General features: G+C 56.2%; 2 protein-coding genes across 2 annotated transcripts; one reads left to right on the forward strand and one right to left on the reverse strand.

Moving 5' to 3' along the window:
* Window positions 1-2: 2 nt before the first annotated feature.
* On the reverse strand, window positions 3-3646 carry Gchfr (GTP cyclohydrolase I feedback regulator). Its single transcript, XM_090318596.1, has 3 exons — window positions 3538-3646; window positions 2026-2120; window positions 3-277 (listed from the first exon to the last, which is right to left on the reverse strand). Exons 1-3 carry the CDS (start codon window positions 3571-3573, stop codon window positions 154-156), a joined length of 255 nt encoding a protein of 84 aa, XP_090174722.1. The 5' UTR covers window positions 3574-3646; the 3' UTR covers window positions 3-153.
* Window positions 3647-6399: 2753 nt separating this feature from the next.
* Window positions 6400-20866, forward strand: Rmdn3 (regulator of microtubule dynamics 3). The gene is made up of 13 exons (XM_090318602.1): window positions 6400-6589; window positions 6701-6915; window positions 9471-9663; window positions 10672-10815; window positions 15575-15860; window positions 16957-17059; window positions 17947-18007; window positions 19070-19145; window positions 19257-19334; window positions 19518-19616; window positions 19754-19807; window positions 19956-20036; window positions 20238-20866. The coding sequence occupies exons 2-13, from the start codon at window positions 6708-6710 to the stop codon at window positions 20289-20291; spliced, it is 1437 nt and encodes a 478-aa protein (XP_090174728.1). The 5' UTR covers window positions 6400-6589; window positions 6701-6707; the 3' UTR covers window positions 20292-20866.
* Window positions 20867-21106: the final 240 nt, after the last annotated feature.

Below are 21106 nucleotides of genomic sequence, written 5' to 3' on the forward strand. Positions count from 1 at the left end.
ACCTGCCCTTCTACACCCTGCAGTAGGGCTTGGAGGGCCACTCACTCTCCATCTGTGCTGAAGCAGGGCGGGGTGGGGACAATTCGGGAAGAGGCAGCAGGACAGTGGATGGGACAGGCCTTGAGGGACAGGGTCCACGGCGGCGGCAGTGGGTCACTCCTTGTGCAGGCACCACACCAGTGTCTGGCCCACCCCTGTCATGCTCAGCACACGGAAGCCCCTGCGTTCCAGCTTGTCCAGGACAATGCGAGGTGGGTCATTGACATAGTACTCGTAGCTGCAAGACACCAGATGGTGGTGAGGGCAGAGGACGCCCTCCCCCGCCAGCCATTTGGTCAGCAGCCCCTTGTGTCTAGAGCTCAGGCTGCTCAGGAAGACCAGGCCCCCTCCAGGCTGTCCTGTAGCCCTGGAACTAAAGGGCTGGCTCCTGACATGCTTGTTTGTTCCTCCTCTCATGTTTTTTTTGGCCAGTTGTGGGGCTTGAGCTCAGGGCCCGAGCACTGTCCTTGGACTTTCTCAAGGCTAGAGCTCTACCACTTGAGCCTCAGTGTCACTCCCAGCCTTTTCTGTGTATGTGGTGCTGGGGAATGGAACCCAGGGCTTCATACATGCTAGGCAAGCACTCTACCATTAAGCCACAGTCCCAGCTTGTTCCTAAGCTTTTGGGCGCAGAGCTAGCGCTCTACCACTTTGAGCCACAGAGCCACTTCTGTTTCCTGGTGGTTAACTGAAGTTGAGAGTCTCCACCCCCTGCATGGCTGGGTCTCAGGTGTGAGCCACCGTGCCTCTCCACCGCCTGCGTGGCTGGGGTCACAGGTGTGAGCCACCTTGCCTGTCCACCCCCTGCGTGGCTGGGGTCTCAGGTGTGAGCCACCGTGCCTCTCCACCGCCTGTGTGGCTGGGGTCTCAGGTGTGAGCCACTGTGCCTGTCCACCGCCTGCGTGGCTGGGCACAGGTGTGAGCCACTGTGCCTGTCCACCCCCTGCGTGGCTGGGGTCTCAGGTGTGAGCCACCGTGCCTGTCCACCGCCTGTGTGGCTGGGGTCTCAGGTGTGAGCCACTGTGCCTGTCCACCGCCTGCGTGGCTGGGCACAGGTGTGAGCCACTGTGCCTGTCCACCCCCTGCGTGGCTGGGTCACAGGTGTGAGCCACCGTGCCTGTCCACCGCCTGCGTGGCTGGGGTCTCAGGTGTGAGCCACCTTGCCTGTCCACCCCCTGCGTGGCTGGGGTCTCAGGTGTGAGCCACCGTGCCTCTCCACCGCCTGCGTGGCTGGGGTCTCAGGTGTGAGCCACCGTGCCTGTCCACCGCCTGCGTGGCTGGGGTCTCAGGTGTGAGCCACCGTGCCTGTCCACCGCCTGCGTGGCTGGGGTCTCAGGTGTGAGCCACCTTGCCTGTCCACCCCCTGCGTGGCTGGGTCACAGGTGTGAGCCACCGTGCCTCTCCACCCCCTGCGTGGCTGGGGTCACAGGTGTGAGCCACCGTGCCTCTCCACCCCCTGCGTGGCTGGGGTCACAGGTGTGAGCCACCGTGCCTGTCCACTGCCTGTGTGGCTGGGTCACAGGTGTGAGCCACCGTGCCTGGCTCCTTTCAGGTGTAATTGGTGCTGAAATGCTGGACCTCCTGGGGAGGAGCGGGAGGTGGTGTGGGGATTTGAACTCAGGGCCTCTTGCTCACAGGCAGACTGTGGGGTTCTGTTCAAGGCTGGGGCCCCTGGTGGCTCAGACAGTGGCTGGCTAGAGGGCGGGGGCAGGCACCCTGCCCTGCCCTGCCCTGCCCTGTCCCCTGCCCTGCCCTGCCCCCTGCCCTGCCCTGTCCCCTGCCCTGCCCAGCCCCCTGCCCTGCTCTGCCCTGCCCTGCCCTGCCCTGTCCCCTGCCCTGCCCCCTGCCCTGCCCTGCCCCCTGCCCTGCCCTGCCCTGCCCCCTGCCCTGCCCTGCCCCCTGCCCTGCCCCCTGCCCTGCCCTGCCCTGCCCTGCCCTGCCCCCTGCCCTCCCCACCCCTGCTGGGGTGCGGGAAGCCCGACTCACAAATTATTTCCCAGGACGCTTCTCTTGGCGGCCCCCAGATGCTGCATCAGCTCCGGATCCGAGTGCTCGTCGCCCACCATGGTAGGACCCACCTCCTGCAAGGGGAGCAGGTGAGCGGGGGTCCGCGGGGATCCGCGGGGGGAGGTGAGTGGGGGTCCGCGGGGATCTGCGGGGGGAGGTGAGCGGGGTCCGCGGGGATCTGCGGGGGGAGGTGAGCGGGGGTCCACGGGGGATCTGCGGGGGGAGGTGAGCGGGGGTCCACGGGGGATCTGCGGGGGGAGGTGAGCGGGATCTGCGGGGGGAGGTGAGCGGGGTCCGCGGGGATCTGCGGGGGGAGGTGAGCGGGGGTCCACGGGGGATCTGCGGGGGGAGGTGAGCGGGGTCCGCGGGGATCTGCGGGGGGAGGTGAGCGGGGTCCGCGGGGGGAGGTGAGCGGGGTCCGCGGGGATCTGCGGGGGGAGGTGAGCGGGGATCTGCGGGGGGAGGTGAGCGGGGATCTGCGGGGGGAGGTGAGCGGGGGGAGGTGAGCGGGGATCTGCGGGGGGAGGTGAGCGGGGGTCGCGGGGGGAGGTGAGCGGGGGTCGCGGGGGGAGGTGAGCGGGGATCTGCGAGGGGAGGTGAGCGGGGATCTGCGGGGGGAGGTGAGCGGGGGTCGCGGGGGGAGGTGAGGGGAGGTGAGCGGGGTCCGCGGGGGGAGGTGAGCGGGGTCCGCGGGGATCTGCGGGGGGAGGTGAGCGGGGTCCGCGGGGATCTGCGGGGGGAGGTGAGCGGGGTCCGCGGGGGGAGGTGAGCGGGGTCCGCGGGGATCTGCGGGGGGAGGTGAGCGGGGTCCGCGGGGGGGAGGTGAGCGGGGTCCGCGGGGATCTGCGGGGGGAGGTGAGCGGGGGTCCACGGGGGATCTGCGGGGGGAGGTGAGCGGGGTCCGCGGGGATCTGCGGGGGGAGGTGAGCGGGGGTCCGCGGGGGATCTGCGGGGGGAGGTGAGCGGGGTCCGCGGGGGGAGGTGAGCGGGGATCTGCGGGGGGAGGTGAGCGGGGATCTGCGGGGGGAGGTGAGCGGGGGGGGAGGTGAGCGGGGATCTGCGGGGGGAGGTGAGCGGGGGTCGCGGGGGGAGATGAGCGGGGGTCGCGGGGGGAGGTGAGCGGGGATCTGCGGGGGGAGGTGAGCGGGGGTCCGCGGGGATCTGCGGGGGGAGGTGAGCGGGGGGAGGTGAGCGGGGTCCGCGGGGGGAGGTGAGCGGGGTCCGCGGGGGGAGCGGGCTGGGTCCGGAGCCCGCCCGCCTCCCTCACCCCAGCAGAGTCGCCTCAAGCCGGCCAGGAAAGCAGCGCTCGCCCTGCGCGGGTCGGGGCGGCCGGCCGGGTCGGGGGCCGCGTCGGGCGAGGCAGCGGCTCCCGAGAGCCCGGGCCGGGCCGGGGACGAGGGGAGGGGCCTGGAGGAGCCGCTGGGGCGGGCGAGGCCGGGATCCCCGGGGTCCCGACGGGGCGTCCCCCCCCCCCCGGCCCGCGCCTCTCACCATGCGGATCTGCGTGCTGATGAGCAGGTAGGGCATGGCGCGAGCCGCCGCGTCCCGGCCCGGCCCGTCCCGTTACTCCTCGGCCAGCGGCCAGCGGGAGCGCGCGGGGGACGCGCCGGCCCCGCCCCTCCGGCGGCGGGCGGACGAACGTGGCCGCGCCCGGGCCCCGCTTCCCAGCGCACGTCGAGGCAACGCCGGGGCGAAAGAGTCCAGAGTCCAGAGTCCACCGCCGCGTCCACAGCCCGCCACATTCCCGTGTGCCCAGGGGCCAGCGCCTCCAAACGTCCGCCCTCCTGGGGCGCAGGCCCGGGGCTCCTGGGGGGCGCAGGCCCGGGGCTCCTGGGGGGCGCAGGCCCGGGGCTCCTGGGGGACGCAGGCCCCGGCTCCTGGGGGGCGCAGGCCCGGGGCTCCTGGGGGGCGCAGGCCCGGGGCTCCTGGGGGACGCAGGCCCGGGGCTCCTGGGGGACGCAGGCCCGGGGCTCCTGGGGGGCGCAGGCCCGGACTCCTGGGGGGCGCAGGCCCGGGGCTCCTGGGGGGCGCAGGCCCGGGGCTCCGGCCTCCCGCACTTCCCCAGAGGCGGAGGGCCCTGTTGGAAACCTACTGAACTTTTGTTTCCCTTCTCCTGGGGGCTTGAACTTGGGCTCCTTCACTATCACTTTGAACCACAGCCCTACTTCTAGTTTTCTGGCGGTTAATTGGGGTAAATGTCTCCAGACTTTCCTGCCCCACTGGTGATCCTCAAGTCTCCTCCTCCTGAGTAGCTGGGACTGCAGCTACCCTCACTACTAGACTTCAGTTTACTATCTTATGGCCCTACTCCTGTGCCAGAGGCACCATTGGCTCAGGGGTAGGGCACAGTCTCGCTTACTTAGCAGCATTTGTTAACATCGACATAAGACTCGTGCCCCCATCTATAAAGATCTGTAAAGGCAGAGTGACATGGGCTTGTAACCCTAGCACTCAGGAAGTTGAGGCAGTAGGATTATGAGTTCAAGGCTAGACTTGAACAAACAACAAATAAAACCCCACTCTACCCGTCAGGTGTGTGTACAAGAATATTCATGGCAGCCCTAGAAGTAGCAAAAATGTGGAAACTTCTATAAAAACTAAAAGTAGACTAAAAGTTTATGGTAAATGAATACAATGGAAACTGGAGTAATGGAAACTGTAAAGGGAAAAAGCAATTCTAGCCTGGTGTGGTCCAGGTCTGTAATCCCAGCACCCGGGAGGAGAGGCAGAAGGATGGAGAGGTTGAGGGTGTCCTTTGCTGCATTGTAAACAAAAGATCTTGGGGTGGGGGCAGAGGGAGCTCCCAAGTATGGAAAACTAAGCTTCCCCAGGAACAATTTTCTTTAAAAATAAGAATTTTAATTTTGGATGTGAAGCGTGGGAATGCTGCTACTTGAAGGCTTGTCAGGGCTCTAGGCTGAGGGCAAGCAGCTGTCTTGGGCCTGGTGTGTGTTGTTCATGGATCACAGCACAGAGCAGCTCTCAGGTACCAAGACTTTATTGCATTTGCAAAACTGGTGTAGATGCAACCTAAGAGAGAGCCCTCCCGCACAGCAAGGCCCTGCTGCTGCCTGCGCGGCCCCAAGATAACATCTTTAATATCCAGCAGGAAATGAAGTCCCTTTTGGGCTCCACATCTCTCCTGTGAGGACAGGAATTCTGTCACAGAGCTGCTTCTCCTGTCTCCTTTCCCTTTCCCCTCTACCCTTTGTTTCTTGGTTTATTTTTGTTTTATCTTTTAATACAAATGGTTTATTTATTGCCAGTCCTGGGTTTGAGCTCAGGGCCTGCACTGCCCTTGCGTTTTCTCAAGGCTAGAGCTCCACCACGAGAGCCACAGGCCCATTTCCACCTTCTTCGGTGTATGTGGTACCAACAAATCAAACCCAGGGCTTCATGCGTGGGAAGCAAGCACTCCACCGCTAGGCCACACCGCGGCCCCGTTTTTATGTTTAAATTACCAGACATGAGATGCACGAAGGGCTCGCGGTGGCATTTGCAGGCGTGTATTCCTTAGCCCTCCGTCCCTCCTCCCCACCCCGTGTCCCTTCCTTCTAGCAATCTCATCGGGTATCACTGTTCTACTCCCCTTTCTTTTCCAGCCTGTCCTGGAGCTTCAGCCCAGGGCCCGGGCCTGCGCTCAGCCTCCTGAGCCGCAGTGCGGCTTCTGCCTTTGGTCCCGAGGCATGGACCGGGTTTCTGCCGGCCAGGTGAGCGCGCCCCGCGCCCCGATCCTATCCGCTCCGCTGTCCTTTCCTGCCTGCGGTCCTGCGGTCACTCTGGTGTTCCACACCCGGCGCTCCTCCTCCCCGGAGCCGCGCTGGGCGCGAGCGGGGCGGCCGGGGCTCCCAGAGGGAATCAGCCGCTTCCCTTCCCTCTGCGTGCGTGGGGGAACCGTGTGAACGCAGGACTCGGGCTCCAGATCCCCTTTTGGTTTCTCCGGGGCGAGCCGTCGGGGTTCCCGCTTTCCCGGCGCTCCCCGGCCCCGCGCTCCCCGGCCCCGCGCTCCCCGGCCCCGCAGTCTGTGGAGTGGCCCCGCCCCTCCCTCCTTGCCGAGGCTCCGGTCGAGCCGAGGCCCCGCCCCTCCGGCCGTGCCGAGCTCTGCCGAGGCCCCGCCCCTCCTTGCCGAGGCTCCGGTCGAGCCGAGGCCCCGCCTCTCCGGCCGTGCCGAGCTCTGCCGAGGCCCCGCCCCTCCGGCCGTGCCGAGCTCTGCCGAGGCCCCGCCCCTCCCTCCTTGCCGAGCTCTACCGAGGCCCCGCCCCGCCCAGGGAGCCGTGAGGTCATCACCGCGCGTCTCCCGGCGCGGCGGCCAGGCGCCGCTCAGTGACGTCCGCTCATTGACAGCGCGAGGCGGCGGGGGCGGCGCTGGCTGCTGCCATGGTGGCTGGCGGCCGGGTAAGGGTCTGAGTTCTCTCCCGGCCGGCCCGAGAGGCCGCGAGGGGCGCGGGGGCGGCCAAGAGTTTGCAGCCGGGGCGGCGCGCTCGTCGCCCGCCGCGCGGTGAGGCCGAGGTGGCGTCGGAGGCTCGGGAGCCGGACGGCGGGGGTGAGGGGTCCGGGGCCGCGCGGGGTGGGGGCGGGCGCGGGCGCTCGGGGCCGGCGGGCCCCCCTCACGGCGCCCCCCTCCCCGCCCGCCCTCTCGGCGTGCCCGGTGCAGGTGCGCCATGTCTAGACTGGGCGTCCCGGGCGGCGCCCGCGCCGGCCTGGGGCTGCTGCTGGGCACCGCCGCCGGCCTCGGCTTCCTGTGCCTCCTGTACGGCCAGCGGTGGCGACGGAGCCAGCGTCATGGCCGGAGCCAGAGCCTGCCCAGCTCCCTGGACCACGCGCCGACGTCGGAGGCCGGGCGCCAGGGTGAGTCGGAGGCCCGGCACCGCGGGCACCGCGGGCCCAGCCGGGCGGGAGGCGGGTGCTGCGCGCGTTTGTGGAGGGCCATCTTGGTGTCGTGCCCGGGAGGTGCCCCGAAGGCACGCGGAGCGCCTCTGCCTGCAGTGCCGGTCCCGGTGACGCTCTGTGTCGTCGTGCTGGGCGATGCGCAGGGGGCACCAGAGCTGGCGGGGCGAGACGGGGGCTGGCGTTGAGTTTCAGGCTGCCGATGAGTCGACGGGGCCGGGAGGACCGAGGGACCCCTCGGAGGCGCCTTCTCCGCCGCGGGGCTGCGCCTCTGCTGCCTCACAGCTTCAGGTGAACTTGTTTATCCAGTCAGCGAGGAGCTCATCACCCCTGAGGGGAACAGGCTGTTGGCCTTTGAGAACGCGGTGGTGACAGCGTGTGGCCGGGGTGCTGTGTGCTGTCTTTCCACGTGTTCATTTTTTTTGCCAGTCCTGGGGCTTGAACTCAGGGCCTGGCACTGCTCTTGGACACCTTTTGCGCAAGGTTAGTTCCCTGCCACTTGAGCCACAGCACCACTTCTGGGTTTTTCTGCATACGTGATACTGAGGAATCGAACCCGGGTCTTCATGCATGCTAGGCGAGCACTCTACCACTAGGCCACACTCCCAGCCTTCGTTTAATTTTTTAATTTTTTGCCAGTCCTGGGCTTGGACTCAGGGCCTGAGCACTGTCCTTGGACTTTCTCAAGGCTAGAGCTCTACCACTTGAGCCTCAGCACCACTTCTGGCTTTTTTCTATATATGTGGTACCGAGGAATCGAACCCGGGTCTTCGTGCATGCTAGGCAAGCACTCTATCACTAGGCCACACTCCCGGTTCCTCATTTAAGTTTTTAGAAGTGGTCTGCAGAGGTTGGGGAACAGTGGCCACCTTTCCATCTATCCTTCTTGCTTTACGATTTATTTTTATTGTCAGGGTGATGTGTAGTGGGGTGAGTTACTTATGAAGGGTAGTGAGTACATTTCTTCTTGAATATTGTTACCCTTTTCACGTTTTTTTTCTCCCACTTTCTTTCCCTCTCAATTCCTCCCTCCCCCCTTACTCTATAGTCTTGAACACTGTTGGGAATGTACTGTAGTTGAGCCTAGATTACCCTGAATTTCCTGTAAGTGAGGGAGTTATGTTGTGTGTTCTGGTCCTGACTTTGCATTCTTCAGCTGTTGGCACTGTTAGAACACACATAGAGCCCAGTTCAGATGGATGGCTGATGAGCTGTGTTTTTCTTCTGGGGTCTAACTGGGCTTTGTCCAGTGATGCTCCTTTTCTCTCTTCCTGTCCCTGACAACAGCAAATTAAGTTCTCAAGAGAAGAGGAGTTTACTATTTGATGTGAGATCAGAATTTGACTGAATTGATATGCTCAAGCTTATAATCCTAGCTTTCCTTCCAGGAGGCCCAGAGTTACTCTAACCAGTAAAAAGCTGAAAATGGAGCTATGATTCAAGTGGTAGATTGCCTACTTTGAGCTCATGCCTCAATTTAAAAAAAAAAAAAAGGCATTTTAAGCTGGGCAGGAGGCTGAGATCTGAGTTTCACAGTTTGAAGTCAGCCCTGGCAAGAAAGTCCATGAGACGCTGTCTTAATTTTCCATTTTTTTCTTATTATGAAAGCATTTACACAATTCTTTCTCGCTCCCATGTTGGTCAGGCCTTTTAGAAAGAAGTGATCAGCAAACAGCCCAAATGGGCTGAGGGTTATATTCTGACGTTGTCTCCTTCCCTCCCATCCATCTCTCCCCTCCCTGTCCCTATTCACTCTTTGGTGCATTCTCGGTATTTCTATCTGCAAGCTCTGGAATACAGAGGGTTAATGGTTCATAGCAGGTACCTAATGCCTCCGTGAGACTCTAAATCTGTAGCTGGAAGTGGACCTGTGGCTCACGTGGTAGAGTGCTAGCCAGCCTTGAACATAGAAGTTCAGAGACAAATCCACGGCCCTCCGTTCAAGCTCTAGGACAAGCAAACGCACACACACAAATGAGTACCCTGTTGAACTGTGTTGTTGGTATGTTGGTGTTAGCTGCCTGGTTTGGGCATTCTGAGGTCAGTAGAGGTTTTTCCTTTACTCCAGGGCGGTGCTCTTGCCTGGTAGGTACCACACCCTGCCGACGTTTTCCATTATCTGTGGCCTGCAGCATACTTGCGAGCCCTGCGCTGAACCATTCGCAGAGAAGATTGGAACCTTAGTTTTTTTTTTGTTGCTCCTTGGAACTTGGTATCCGGAACAGTGCTCTGAATGTACAGTGTCTGAACCTGAAGGTTTTCTCCTCTTTTTTGCCAGTCCTGGGGCCTGGGCACTGTATTTGGACACCTCTTGCTCAAGGCTAACACTGCACTTGAGCCCCAGCACCACTTCCGGCCTTTTCTGAGTGTGTCACACCGAGGAGTCTGACCCAGGGCCTCCGGCAAGCTGCTCCAGCAGCCAGGGCCTGAGGGTCTTCTCTATGTACTGAAGTCCAGTGGGAAAGGCGTCAGAGTCCAGGTGTTCCATTTCCCAGGGCAGGTCACGGTGTCCTTGTCTCCTGTCCCCTTTCCTGCAGTGATGCGGTCCCGAGCCATCCCCGGGGAGGCTGGAGACGCTGCCGTGCTGCCCAGCCTCCCGCAGGAGGGGCAGGAGAAGGTGCTGGACCGCCTGGACTTTGTGCTGACTAGCCTGGTGGCGCTGCGGCGGGAGGTGGAGGAGCTGAGGAGCAGCCTGCAAGGGCTTGCAGGGGAGATTGTTGGGGAGGTCCGGTGAGTAATGCAGCGCCCTCCTCTGCTGTTCCCCCCCTACCCTCCGTGCCCCCCTCTCTTCCTCCCCCTGCCCTCCGTGCCCCCCTCTCTTTGAATGCTCTTTCCATTGTTTGGGGCTTTGCTGTCTTTCATAAAGAAGACAGGCTGTGTACGTGCGTGTGTGTGTACATGTGTGTACATGTGTGTACATCTGCACATACATACACAAGTACGGGAGGGCTTGAACTCAGCCGGATGCTCAAGCGTAGCCTTCCACCACTTGAGCCATAGCTCTGCTTTCAGTTTTTTTTTTGGCTAGTCCTATGGCTTGAACTCAGGGCTTGAGCACTGTCCTTTGTCTTCTGAGCACTGTCTTGTCAGTTAATTGGGCATGAGTCTCATGGACTTTCTTGCTAGGTCTGACTTCAAACTGCTCTTTTTGGAGCTCAACTTCCTAGTTACAGCCCTGAGCCACTGGCACCCAGCTGAGTAGCCAGATCCATCCATCCTTCCTTCTTTTCCTCTCTCTCTCTCTCTCTCTCTCTCTCTCTCTCTCTCTCTCTTCTCCCTCTCTCTCTTCTCTCTCTCTCTTCTCTCTCTCTCTTCTCTCTCTCTGGCTTCTCTCTCTCTGGCTTCTCTGTCCTTGGGCTTTCTCAAGGCTAGAGCTCTACCACTTGAGCCACAGTGCAACTTCTGCTTTTTCTGTGTATGTGGTACCAAAGAATTGTGCATGCTAGGCAAGCACTCTTCCACTAGGCCAAACTCCTGGCCCCCAGATTTATAGTTCTAACCTAATGTTGGAGGAAGCTGTTATTTGGTTCCTTATCTTGTACCAGCTCTTGCTGCTTCTCAGTCCTGTTTTACCAGATGGAACTCCTTGTTCTGCCCAATCTAGTTGGCCAGGCTGCCTGTGGCCAGGGAGATGAGATGCTTTGTGCTCTCCTGAGGGTATAGACACCTTTTTTTGTTGTTGTTGTTCCTGGTTCCTTTCGTGAGGGGAAAGACCAGCTGATGAGGTCTGTTTTCCAGATCGCACATGGAAGAGCACCAGAGGATGGCTCGGCGGCGCAGGTTCCCGTTTGCGAGGGAGAGGAGCGACTCCACTGGCTCCAGCTCCATCTACTTCACAGCCTCCTCGGGGGCCGCCTTCACGGACGCGGAGAGCGAAGGCGGGTGAGTCCTCTCCACTGCAGGCCGGCGGAGCTGCAGTCGGTGGCGCTGGCCAAAGGAGTATTTTTCAGTGGAAAATTCAAACTAAGCTCTGTCCATGCTTACTGGAGCAAGATCAGAGCGTGCTGAAGTAACCCCAGTTTATGTCATTCAGACAAACAAGTGTTAACAATGGTGCATATATTCTTTTCCATGTGAGTTTTGTTTGTTCTGTTTTTTGAGAGAGAGCCTCATGCATAGACTAGCCTGTTTGTTTTTGTCAGTTATGGGGTTGAACTCTGCTTTCCCTGAGCTGTTTTGCTCAAGGCTAGCATTTTACCACTTGGAGATACAGTGCTACTTTCAGTTTTCTGGTAATTGAGATAAAGTCCTATAGACTTTTCCTGCCTGGGCTGGCTTTGAACCGTGATCCTCAGATCTCAGCCTCTTGCGTAGCTAGGATTATAAGTGTGATCCACCACCATCCAGTTAACAGCCTGGCTTTGAACTCACTATGTAACCCAGCCTGCTCTCAAACTCAGGATCCTTTCTGCCTGTAATTGCCTTGGCTGTTCAAGGTCTCTCGTTGTTTCATATGAATTTTTGGTTTTTCTTTTTGCTCGTCCTGGTGACTGAACTCAGGACCTGAGTACTGTCGTTGGGCTTTCCTCAACAACAGTTGGGCTAGAGCTCTACCACTTGAGTCACAGCACCACTGCTGGCTTTTCTGTGTATGCCCAGGCCCAGGTCAAGCCCCATGCCAAAAAAAAAAAAAAAAGATTGAACTAGATCTTATGGTGCATGCTTGTAATGTCAACACTGGGCAGTGGAGGCAGGATTATGTTCAAGGCCAGTCCTAATTGTCTGGCATCAGTGAGAGCCAGTAGGAACGTCTCTGTGGATTCCTTAGGCTACCTGCTAGGTTTTGTCTTCAAAGGCCTTAAGGCGGGTGGGGCCAGGGCCAGGTATGATGGCTGAAGGATGGCTCCTGATTGCAGCGTCAGCAGGTGCAGCCAAGGAGCAGCCCTGTGGCACACAAATGGTGGTGCAAGCCTGCTTTCCTGGCTGCTGTCTGGGGCAGTGGCCATGGCTAGTCCTGTTGTCCTGATCGCTGCCATGTAGGTCAAGAGGAAATTCTGGGAGGAGGTCACTGACGGAAGTGGCTTCACGCATTCGTGCTGTGGGGAGGTGAAGGAAGAGATTTGACGCGCTAGTCCCCGGGAAGCTTTCTTCCTGAGCTCTGAGGTTGGTTGTGGCAGAGGCAGAATCATGCTGCAGCTTGTACGTTTCTCCTTCAGCCTCAGGTAAACAGAGCTTGCCTCTACCGCCACCTGTCAGCCAGGGCCTGTCAAGGGTGTGCAGGTCTGGGATCTGAAGGAGTGGTAAGGAGTGAGAACACATGGGCGGAGGGGGCCTAGAGACAACCCCTGAGAAAGCGGAGCCCAGTCCACTGTGCCAGTGGGATCCCCATGGGTTCCCATGACCTCCTCATTTCTAGAGCAGTCTCCATGCACTTCAGTACCCCAGCACCTCCCTCCCCACCCGAGAGCCTCAGGGCCAGGCCCTCCCTCAGTGCCCAGGCTCAGCACCTCTGCTGGGCACTAGGAGTGGACAGAAGCCTGTTTGTCAGGAGGAGACAGGAGGAGGCTTCCGGTCACTGCTTCTGAACTGTGTTCTCTGTGAGGCACACAGTGGGGCAGCTCCGGCTTTTGCTCTGGGAACACTGTGTTCTCTTGACTGTATGTCCCAAGGGCTTTTTCACAAGAACCTGCTCGGCCCTGATCTTAACAGCGCCTAGGTGGATGTCCACCAGCTGAGAAAGGTGGAGAATTCTCGTGTCAAATCTCACAAGCCGGCTGCTGGGGCAGAGTCCCCCCGTGCTAGCCTTGCTGGAGCCTGTGCTAGCTCACACTCCTCCATAGGGCCCCTCCTCACTCCTGTTGCTCCTCTCGCCATGTAGGCTTTCACCCACCAAGGCTCAGCCCCAGCAGGGTGCAGGCATTGCTCCCTCCCGGGGGAATGCTACAAGGCTGGGCAGGAGACAGAACATGAGAGAATGGGACTAGCTAGCACACCAGATAAACTGCTTCCCCCTTTGTCTGGAACCTGCCTAGTCATAGAAGGTCTGCCCTCCTTTTGGGGAAGGTACTGTCCAAGCTTCCAACTCAGTTGTTTTCTCTAGGGAGTCTGTGTGAAATCTTATGCCACCTTCTCCAGTTCCTTTCATTTCTTTCTTTTTTTTTTTTTTTTTTGCCAGTCCTGGGCTTGAGCTCAGGGCCTGAGCACTGTCCTTGGACTTTCTCAAGGCTAGAGCTCTACCACTTGAGCCTCAGCACCACTTCCGGCTTTTTCTATATATGTGGTACCAAGGAATCGAACCCGGGTCTTTGTGCATGCTAGGCAAGCACTTTAACCACTAAGTTCCTTTCATTTCTAAACATTGTACTGCAGTTTGCTACAAGAGAAAAACATATTGATAAAGCTCTTTAAAAGCAAGGTGAGGGGCTGGGAGTTTGGCCTAGTGGTAGAGTGCTTGCCTAGCATGCACGAAGACCTGGGTTCGATTCCTCGGTACCACATACATCGAAAAAAGCTGGAAGTGGTGCTGAGGCTCAAGTGGTAGAGCTCTAGCCTTGAGAAAGTCCAAGGACAGTGCTCAGGCCCTGAGCTCAAGCCCAGGACTGGCAAAAAAAAACCCAAAAACCAAAAAGCAAGGTGAGTCCAAGATGATTCCCCCCCCCCCCCCCGCCATTTGTGGGGTTTAGACTCTGGGCCTGGGCACTGTCCCTGAGCTCTTCAGCTAGTGCTCTACGCCTTGAGCCATGCTGCCACTTCCTCAAGATGATTTTAAATACCAGTACAAGCTCTCATTGATGGTTCAGGAAAAATCTGCAAAAGTTCAGGTTGACAAGTTCCTGGAAGCAGCAGCTTAAACCCTGTGTATCTCCTTGACTAGTGGAGTCTGTTTTGCCATGTAGCTCCTTTTGCACACTGCTTGTCATCTCTGGCCCTCCAGCTGAGGTCTTTTGCCTGTCTTGCATTGTCTTTGGCCCTCCTCCCTCCTTTGTAGCACCTCCTCCTGGAGCCCACTCATCTTTCATGCCACGGGCCATCTGGGTATTTGTAACAGGCCACAGGAGAGCCCAGAAGCACACCAAATTTCCCGTCAGAGGTTCCTCACCTTTGAAATGGACACACCACTCTCCTCCACTCATTCTGGATGGCTCCCTGGCATGTTTCTGCCCCTTGAAGGTCTACCTTGTCCCCTCAGTTCTTAAGAAAAACACCCCAATCAAGCAGATAAACAAGCTGAAAAGCTTATTTGTTTCCTAGGGTGCATCTTACTAAATAGTATTTTCTATGATCAGAGCACAGGCATGGTGCGTTTGTGTTCCTCTCCTGCGCCCCTCATTTGGTCTTACTGAATCATGTGCTAGAGTCCTGTATAACTTCTTATGTTCCAACGTATTTTAGGTCTAGCTAAAATATGCTAGAGAGAAACATGAGAGAAAACACGGGATGTTTGTCTCTCTGAGCTTGGCTTATCTTAATGATTTGTTCTGGGTCCATCCATTTCCCTGCAAATGACATATTTCTAATGGCAGTGTGCTATTGTTGGGCATCTGGACTGTTTTTACAAGCAGGTTATTGTGAATGAACATGGATGTACAGGTGTCTTTACCATTTCCTACCTATGGATCCTCTAGGTAGATCCCCAGGTGGGGCTGCGTTGTAAGGAACATGTGTTTAGTTGTTGTGTTTTTTTGGTCCTGGTCTTGGGGCTTACATTGTGGGTCTGGGCACTGTCCTTGAGCTCTTCAGCTGAAGACTACCACCCTACCCCTTGAGCCACAGAGACACTTCTGGTAGTTAATTGGAGATAAGAGTCTCACAGATTTTCGTGGCTTTGAACCACGATCCTCAGATCTCAGGCTCCTGAGAGGCTAGGATTATAGGCATGAGCCACGTGCCTGGCCTTTTTCTTCAAAGTATCTCACAGTAAAACCCAGGTTGATCTTAAATTCTTTATCTGTCTCTTCCTCCTAAATGGCTAGATTATCAGGTAATGCCGTCATGCCTAGCTAAACATGTACATTCTTGTTGAGTCATACGCTAAAAGGAAAAAGTGTTATTTTTTTGGTTGTTGGTTATGGGGCTTGTACTCTGGGCCTGGGCACTGTCCCTGAGCTCTTCAGCTCACGGCTACTGCCCTACCCCTTGAGCCACAGCGATACTCTGGGTTAATAGCTAGGATTACCGGCCTGAACTACCGTGCCCTGCTTTAATGTATTTTTCTAGGCTTTATTTTTGCGGGTCCTGGGGCTTGAACTCTGGGCCTGGGCAATGTCCCTGAACTTTTCAGCTCAAGGCTACGGCCCTACCCTTGAGCTGAGCCCCACTCCCCATTTTCTAGAGGTTAACTGGAGATAGGAGTCTCAGGTCCCTTTGTGCCTGGGCTGGCTTTTGAACCCCGATCCTCAGACTTCAGCCTCTTGAGTAGCTAGGATTAAAGGTGTGAGCCACCACTCCAGGGTAGGCTTTTATTTTTGTGTGCCAAAATTTGTCAAAAGATGATTGTCATATGACTTTTCCCCCTTCCTTAATTATTTCCTCAATGCATAGTTGCCGTGGGAATCTGTCTCTTGAGGACTAATTTCTGTTTTGAGTGATGAGATTTTTATTTGGTGTATGGACAATGCCAAGTCCCTTTGTGCAGAGGGTAGACAGTCAGGGCTTTGAGAGGTTCTCTTCTGTAACCCAGCCACTTGCCATTCTCTGCCAGTTACACCACTGCCAATGCTGAATCTGACTACGAGCATGACTCTGTCAAGGAGAGTGAGGACGAGGAAGATGAAGCAAGCTGTGAGACTGTGAAGATGGGAAGGGCAGGTTCTTTGGACCTGGAGACGGAGGCAGCTTCAAGGCCTGCATCTGGCTTCTTGGAGGCTGGAGATGCCTCGGGCCTTGAGGATGTGCAGCCACTCCTGCAGCAGGCGGACGAGCTGCACCAGGGCAGCGCAGAGAGCAAGCGCCAGGGCTACCAGCTGCTGCTCAACAACAAGCTAGTGGTGAGGCTGCCCTCCCCTCCCTGTCTTTCCTTCCTTCCCTCCCTCCCTCCTCCAGGTGGCTCCTGACTCCTTGCTCTTCCCTTTTTATTTGCTAGTCCTGGGCACTGTCCTTAGACATGTTTTGCTCAAGGCTAGTACTCTACCACTCGAGCCACAGCACCACTTGTTTTTTCTGTGTACAAGGTACTGAGGAATCGAACCCAGGGTTTCATACATGCTAGGCAACACTGCCACTATGTTCCCAGTCAGACTCGTTGCTCTCGCAAGGCTGGGGATGAGTTGGCGGGTTGTGTGTCTGGACCTCAGGTTGCCTGTTGCACTCACTCGAAGCTCCCAGTCCAGGCTCCTCCACTTCTGTGGAGCGCAGAGCTTTTGGCGTCTGTAGGTCGTGGGAGGAGCAGACATTTCCATCACCCCTTCGTCTGTTTTTCTTGAGGCAGAGCCTTGTTTACCTGCCCTACTTAAATGTTTCTGTCACAAAGCGACAATCGCACAAGTCAGCCACACTTTCTCAGGCAAACAAAATGTATATTTACCCTCCCCAGAGGTAGAATGTTCCTCCTTTATGGTTGGGGCCCCTGGGTGCCATTTTTTCCTTGAGGTTCCCTAGCACTTGAGCCCCAGTTCATTCCCAGCTTTTTGTGGGGGGAGGGTCTCAGATCTTTGCTGTCCAGGCTGGCTTTGAACTGTGCTCAGTTCAGATCTCAGCCTCCTGGGTAGTTAGGATGATAAGTGTGAGCCATCAGCACATGGCTTCAGTTTCACCTCTGCGTGTTCATGTGTGTGCACGCTGGTATTAGAGCTTGAAGTCCAAAGTCACTGAAGGCTGGCACTCCACGGAGCCACACCCCCAGGAGTTGTATATCTTTGCAAGTGCGTGGAACGCATCTCCGAGCCTCCTATCTTCTTGGAGTGACCTTTCCTCTTAGCAGCGTTAGGACAGAATGTTCTCACCCTGCATTGTGCAAGCTCCCAGCTAGCTGCACACTGCGGCATAGGAAGGCCGTGTGTCACGATTGGAACACTAATCTAGGGTGAAGGGGAAAGCCAGGCCCATTCTCCATGGCTAAAGGAAGCATGCTTGTTTGGTCTGCAGTATGGAAGCCGTCAGGACTTCCTCTGGCGCCTGGCCCGGGCCTACAGTGACATGTGTGAGCTCACTGATGAAACGAGTCAGAAGAAGTCGTATGCTCTCGATGGTAAGTACCCACAGCACAGTGGACACATGTACATGTCTTCTTGGCACTGTGGACTGCTCCCTCTGGGGTTCTGGGCCCTGGGTTGATCCCCAGGACTGAAGAAACAGCAGCAGCAGTCTGCTGCTCTGCGTGCGTCCATAACACAAGAGGACACTCGTGTCCACACTCGTGTCACAGCAGGACTCATCTAGTCTCACCACCCAACTGTAAGTGGTACAAAGCCTGCACAGCAGGTATTGAGAGTTGAGTGCAATACTCTTCAAGTCCCTGTCCTGAAGGGTGGAGTGGCCCGAGAATCTCAGTACCTAAAACAACTCTGCCTAGACAGAAGTCTTCCAGACTCCAATTAACCAGCAAGAAACTATCCTGAGAGTGTGGCTGATGAGATAGATAGAGCACTTTGGCATGAGCAAGTTAAGGGAGAGAGAGAGGCTTGAGTACCAGGAAACATCTGAGAAAGAGGACATTCCTCCAGGGGCGAGGTGCCTCAGAGGCGTGGGACTGGACCTGGCAGATCATGGGTCCTGGTAGTTTAGTCATGGTCACGGCAGGCAAGGAGTCTGCTGTGGAGGTGAATAGTGGGTGTAATGGTACAGCGGAGGTGCCATGGCGACGGTGCAGGATGTGGTAGAGGGCGGAAGCTAGCTACTCAGGAGGCTGAGGCCTGAGGGTTGCAGTGTGAAGCCAGCCCAGGCAGGAAAATCCACAAAACTCCCTTAGCCACCAAAAAGGCAGAAGTGTAGCTGTGGACGCCAGCCTTCATGCTTAGGACAACGCCCAGGACCAAGTTCAAGCTGGAGGACTGGGAAAGGGAAAAAAGGCAGTCTTTCCGTAGTGCTTCTGGGAAGTGTGAATAGAGCTCTGTCAAGCTGAGTCTTCTCTTCCAGGGAAAGAAGCAGCAGAGGCTGCTCTGGAGTTGGGGGATGAGAGTGCAGATAGTCACCAGTGGTAAGTGGCAGCCTGCTGAGCAGTGGTGAGAGCCAGAGCAGAGCTGCTCTTTCTCTGCCTTGGTTGGAAGCGTCTGTTGTGGACCCAGGGAGGGCGCTCTCGTCTGGGTGTCCGCATGCCGTGTCCTACCCAGCAGAAGCCTCTTTCTTATGAGCGAGGCCAGTGAGGATTGCACCCTGCCAGGCTCTTCTGCTGCTGTCCTTGCTTGGTTTGCATGGGGGAAAGCCAGCAGGGAAGCCACACTCCTAAGGATTTGTGGTCTGTTGAGTCCTGCTTTCTGCATCTTAGTTTTAGTGTGTCTGATCTCAAGGGCAGTAAGCGTCTGAGCAATTGCTGGAATTTTCTCCGCAAGGCTTCTCCCCAGGGGGACCACTTTGCCTCCCTAGCACCAGCTCCAAGCTATTCTTAAGAGCAACTATTTCAGAAAAAAAGGGAAGTAAACCACCAGAAGTGTCTTGAGACAAATGTCCCTAAGACACTAGCAAACGCATGAGAAAACAATCTGGGCTTGTTAGATGCTGGCAGCGGTAGATAAAGCATGGTAAGGTAGGCCATGTCATCTACTGCTGAACTATGTTCTCAGTCCTTTACATATTCTTATTTCTTGGTCTCCCAGTTCCCCTTTCTTGTAAGTGGTGCTGGAGAGCATGGAGCCTCAAATGCACTAGGCAAGGGCAACATCCTGATAAGGCTTTATGAAGACATTTCAGGAAGACTGTGCCAGGGAGGATATGGAGAGAAAGAACTGCCTGGTTCCAAGTTAAACCAATTTCAGATGCCTCTGCCCTGGGGGACCAGTGAGTGTGCTGTCTTGGCACACCAGCTGCACTCAACCCTCATGTGAAGTTTTGCTTTTCAAGTTAGACCCAAGGACCTTGCGTCTGCTAGCCGGGTACCCTGCCATTTGAGCCACATTACATACACTTCTCTGCGTTTCCAAGTTTTTAATGACACTCGTGGCTACTTTAGGGGAAAAAGGCCATTAGACTGAGACCTTGCCTGTGAGTGTGGAGGGGCAGTGAGGAAGCACGCAGTCCTCAGCTGGCTGCTGCTTCCCCCTAGGTATGCAGTGCTTTGTGGTCAGCTGGCTGAGCATGAGGGCATCCAGAGGCGCATCCAGAGTGGCTTTAGCTTCAAGGTGAGCAGGCTCCTCCCTCCGCCTCCATCACAAGGCTTCCTCACAGCCGCACCAGCTCACTGTCCCTTCCCAGGAGAAACTCTGCTCTCACATTGGCTTTCTTTCCCTCAGGAGCACATGGACAAAGCCATTGCTCTCCAACCGGAGAACCCCAGGGCTCACTTCCTTCTGGGCAGGTGGTGCTATCAGGTGAGGCACACTAGAGGGCCCGATGCAATGGTGAACCTGCCTCCACCCACTGATCTTTAGAGATAGGGTTCCATTATGTAATCCATGCGTCAACAACTGGCCCTCGCCCTCCTTCGTGCTAAGATGGAAGGTGGTGTGACGCCATACCTGGCTGCTCTTCTCACATTAGTCTTTTTGTGGTAGGTGTCTCACTTAAGCTGGCTAGAGAAAAAAACTGCGACAGCCCTGTTTGAAAGCCCTCTTAGTGCCACGGTGCAGGACGCCCTGCAGAGCTTCCTAAAGGTACTGGGATGGAGGGTGGGCAGCAGTCAGAAACGCCAGGGTAACATCACTGGATCCTTAAAGAGGGCAACGATGTGGAAAAAAGTCACTGAAGTTGGTGGGGAATGGACGTCATTAATATAAAATTTATTTCTCAGGCTGAAGAACTGCAGCCAGGATTTTCCAAAGCAGGAAGAGTGTATATTTCTAAGGTAAACATGAAAATATTGGCAGCATCTTGCACAACTCTTTCTCTGCTACTGGGGGGAATGAGACCTAGGACTTTTTCTTTGCTGGGCCTGGGTGGGCACTGTCTCTAGGCCATGCTCCCAGCCTAATGCTTCACTGTCCTTTCTTCAGTGCTATAGGGAATTAGGAAAAAACTGTGAAGCTAGAAGGTGGATGAAACTGGCCTTGGAACTACCTGACGTCACTAAGGAGGTAATGACATTTCCCTTCAAAAAGGATCGTGTCTCAACACACAGCCAGGCTGGCCTTGCAGTATTTTTTCAGGAAAGATTTTGCTCTTTTGCATAATGTAGTGTGTTCCAGGAACAAAGGAACTTTTATGAGGTAACAGTGAATTTGAAAACAAATCTAATACTTTAAATTGGAGCTAGACCTTTTCTTTGTCTCCCCTAGGATTCAGCTTTCCAGAAGGACCTGGAAGAACTTGAAGTAATTTTAGGAGAGTAATCAATCACACTTCAATGGCCTTCATAACCAAGGGACCACTATTTAAAGGGGGGGGGAAAAATCAAAGCTTTTATTCTGTAGACCTTGCTGAGATCAAGAAACCAAGCAAGGCTGGGTCATGCAGTGTCCTGACCCCATGGTCTGTTTGCTGTGCTACCTACTACTTCCCTAACCTGTCTGTTGTCCATCAATTAACTTTTTCTAATCACTTACCTAAAACTGTCAGGTTTCTTTTTTTCCCTCACTGAAGTGAATTCTTGAAAAAAAAAAAAAAATCAAGATTTAATCTAGCACTGTCCTAGGGTGGGGTACAGGCAGAGATGAGGAAGGTCCGTTACACAAACATGCACGATGTCAATGTGTACGTCCTAAGAACCACACACTACTGGGACAACAAGCCAGGGGAGGGAACAGCACTGACTGCCTATCCCGGGGACATGGTCTTCCACTCACTTGGCTTGTGCAGAGTGGTGACAGCAAGGGGTTTATGATACTGTGAAAGAATGATCCGAAGAGGTACCTGGAATATATTTTGGTATAAGGTATTTGAAATAAAGATTTGATTGTAACTGTAAGTACATTTTCTATTCATTTGTCACCGTGGGACAGTGCAGATGGGAGAAAACTAAGGCTGTTGGTACTAGCTAGTTATATTTTAGTCTTCAATTCTAGCTTTGGTACGTTGAAATGCTGGTTAAAATCAGGGAGGAAAAAAGCTTCACAACAGATATGCATAGCTTCCTTAACCAAAACATTTTTTATCTCCAGTTAATCACTGTGGCTTCCTGTCCCAGCTGGTTTTGAGCTACGAGCCT

This window comes from Megascapheus bottae, chromosome 25, assembly GCF_031878675.1.
Source record: "Megascapheus bottae isolate mThoBot1 chromosome 25, mThoBot2.hap1, whole genome shotgun sequence".
NCBI classification, from domain to species: domain Eukaryota; kingdom Metazoa; phylum Chordata; class Mammalia; order Rodentia; family Geomyidae; genus Megascapheus; species Megascapheus bottae.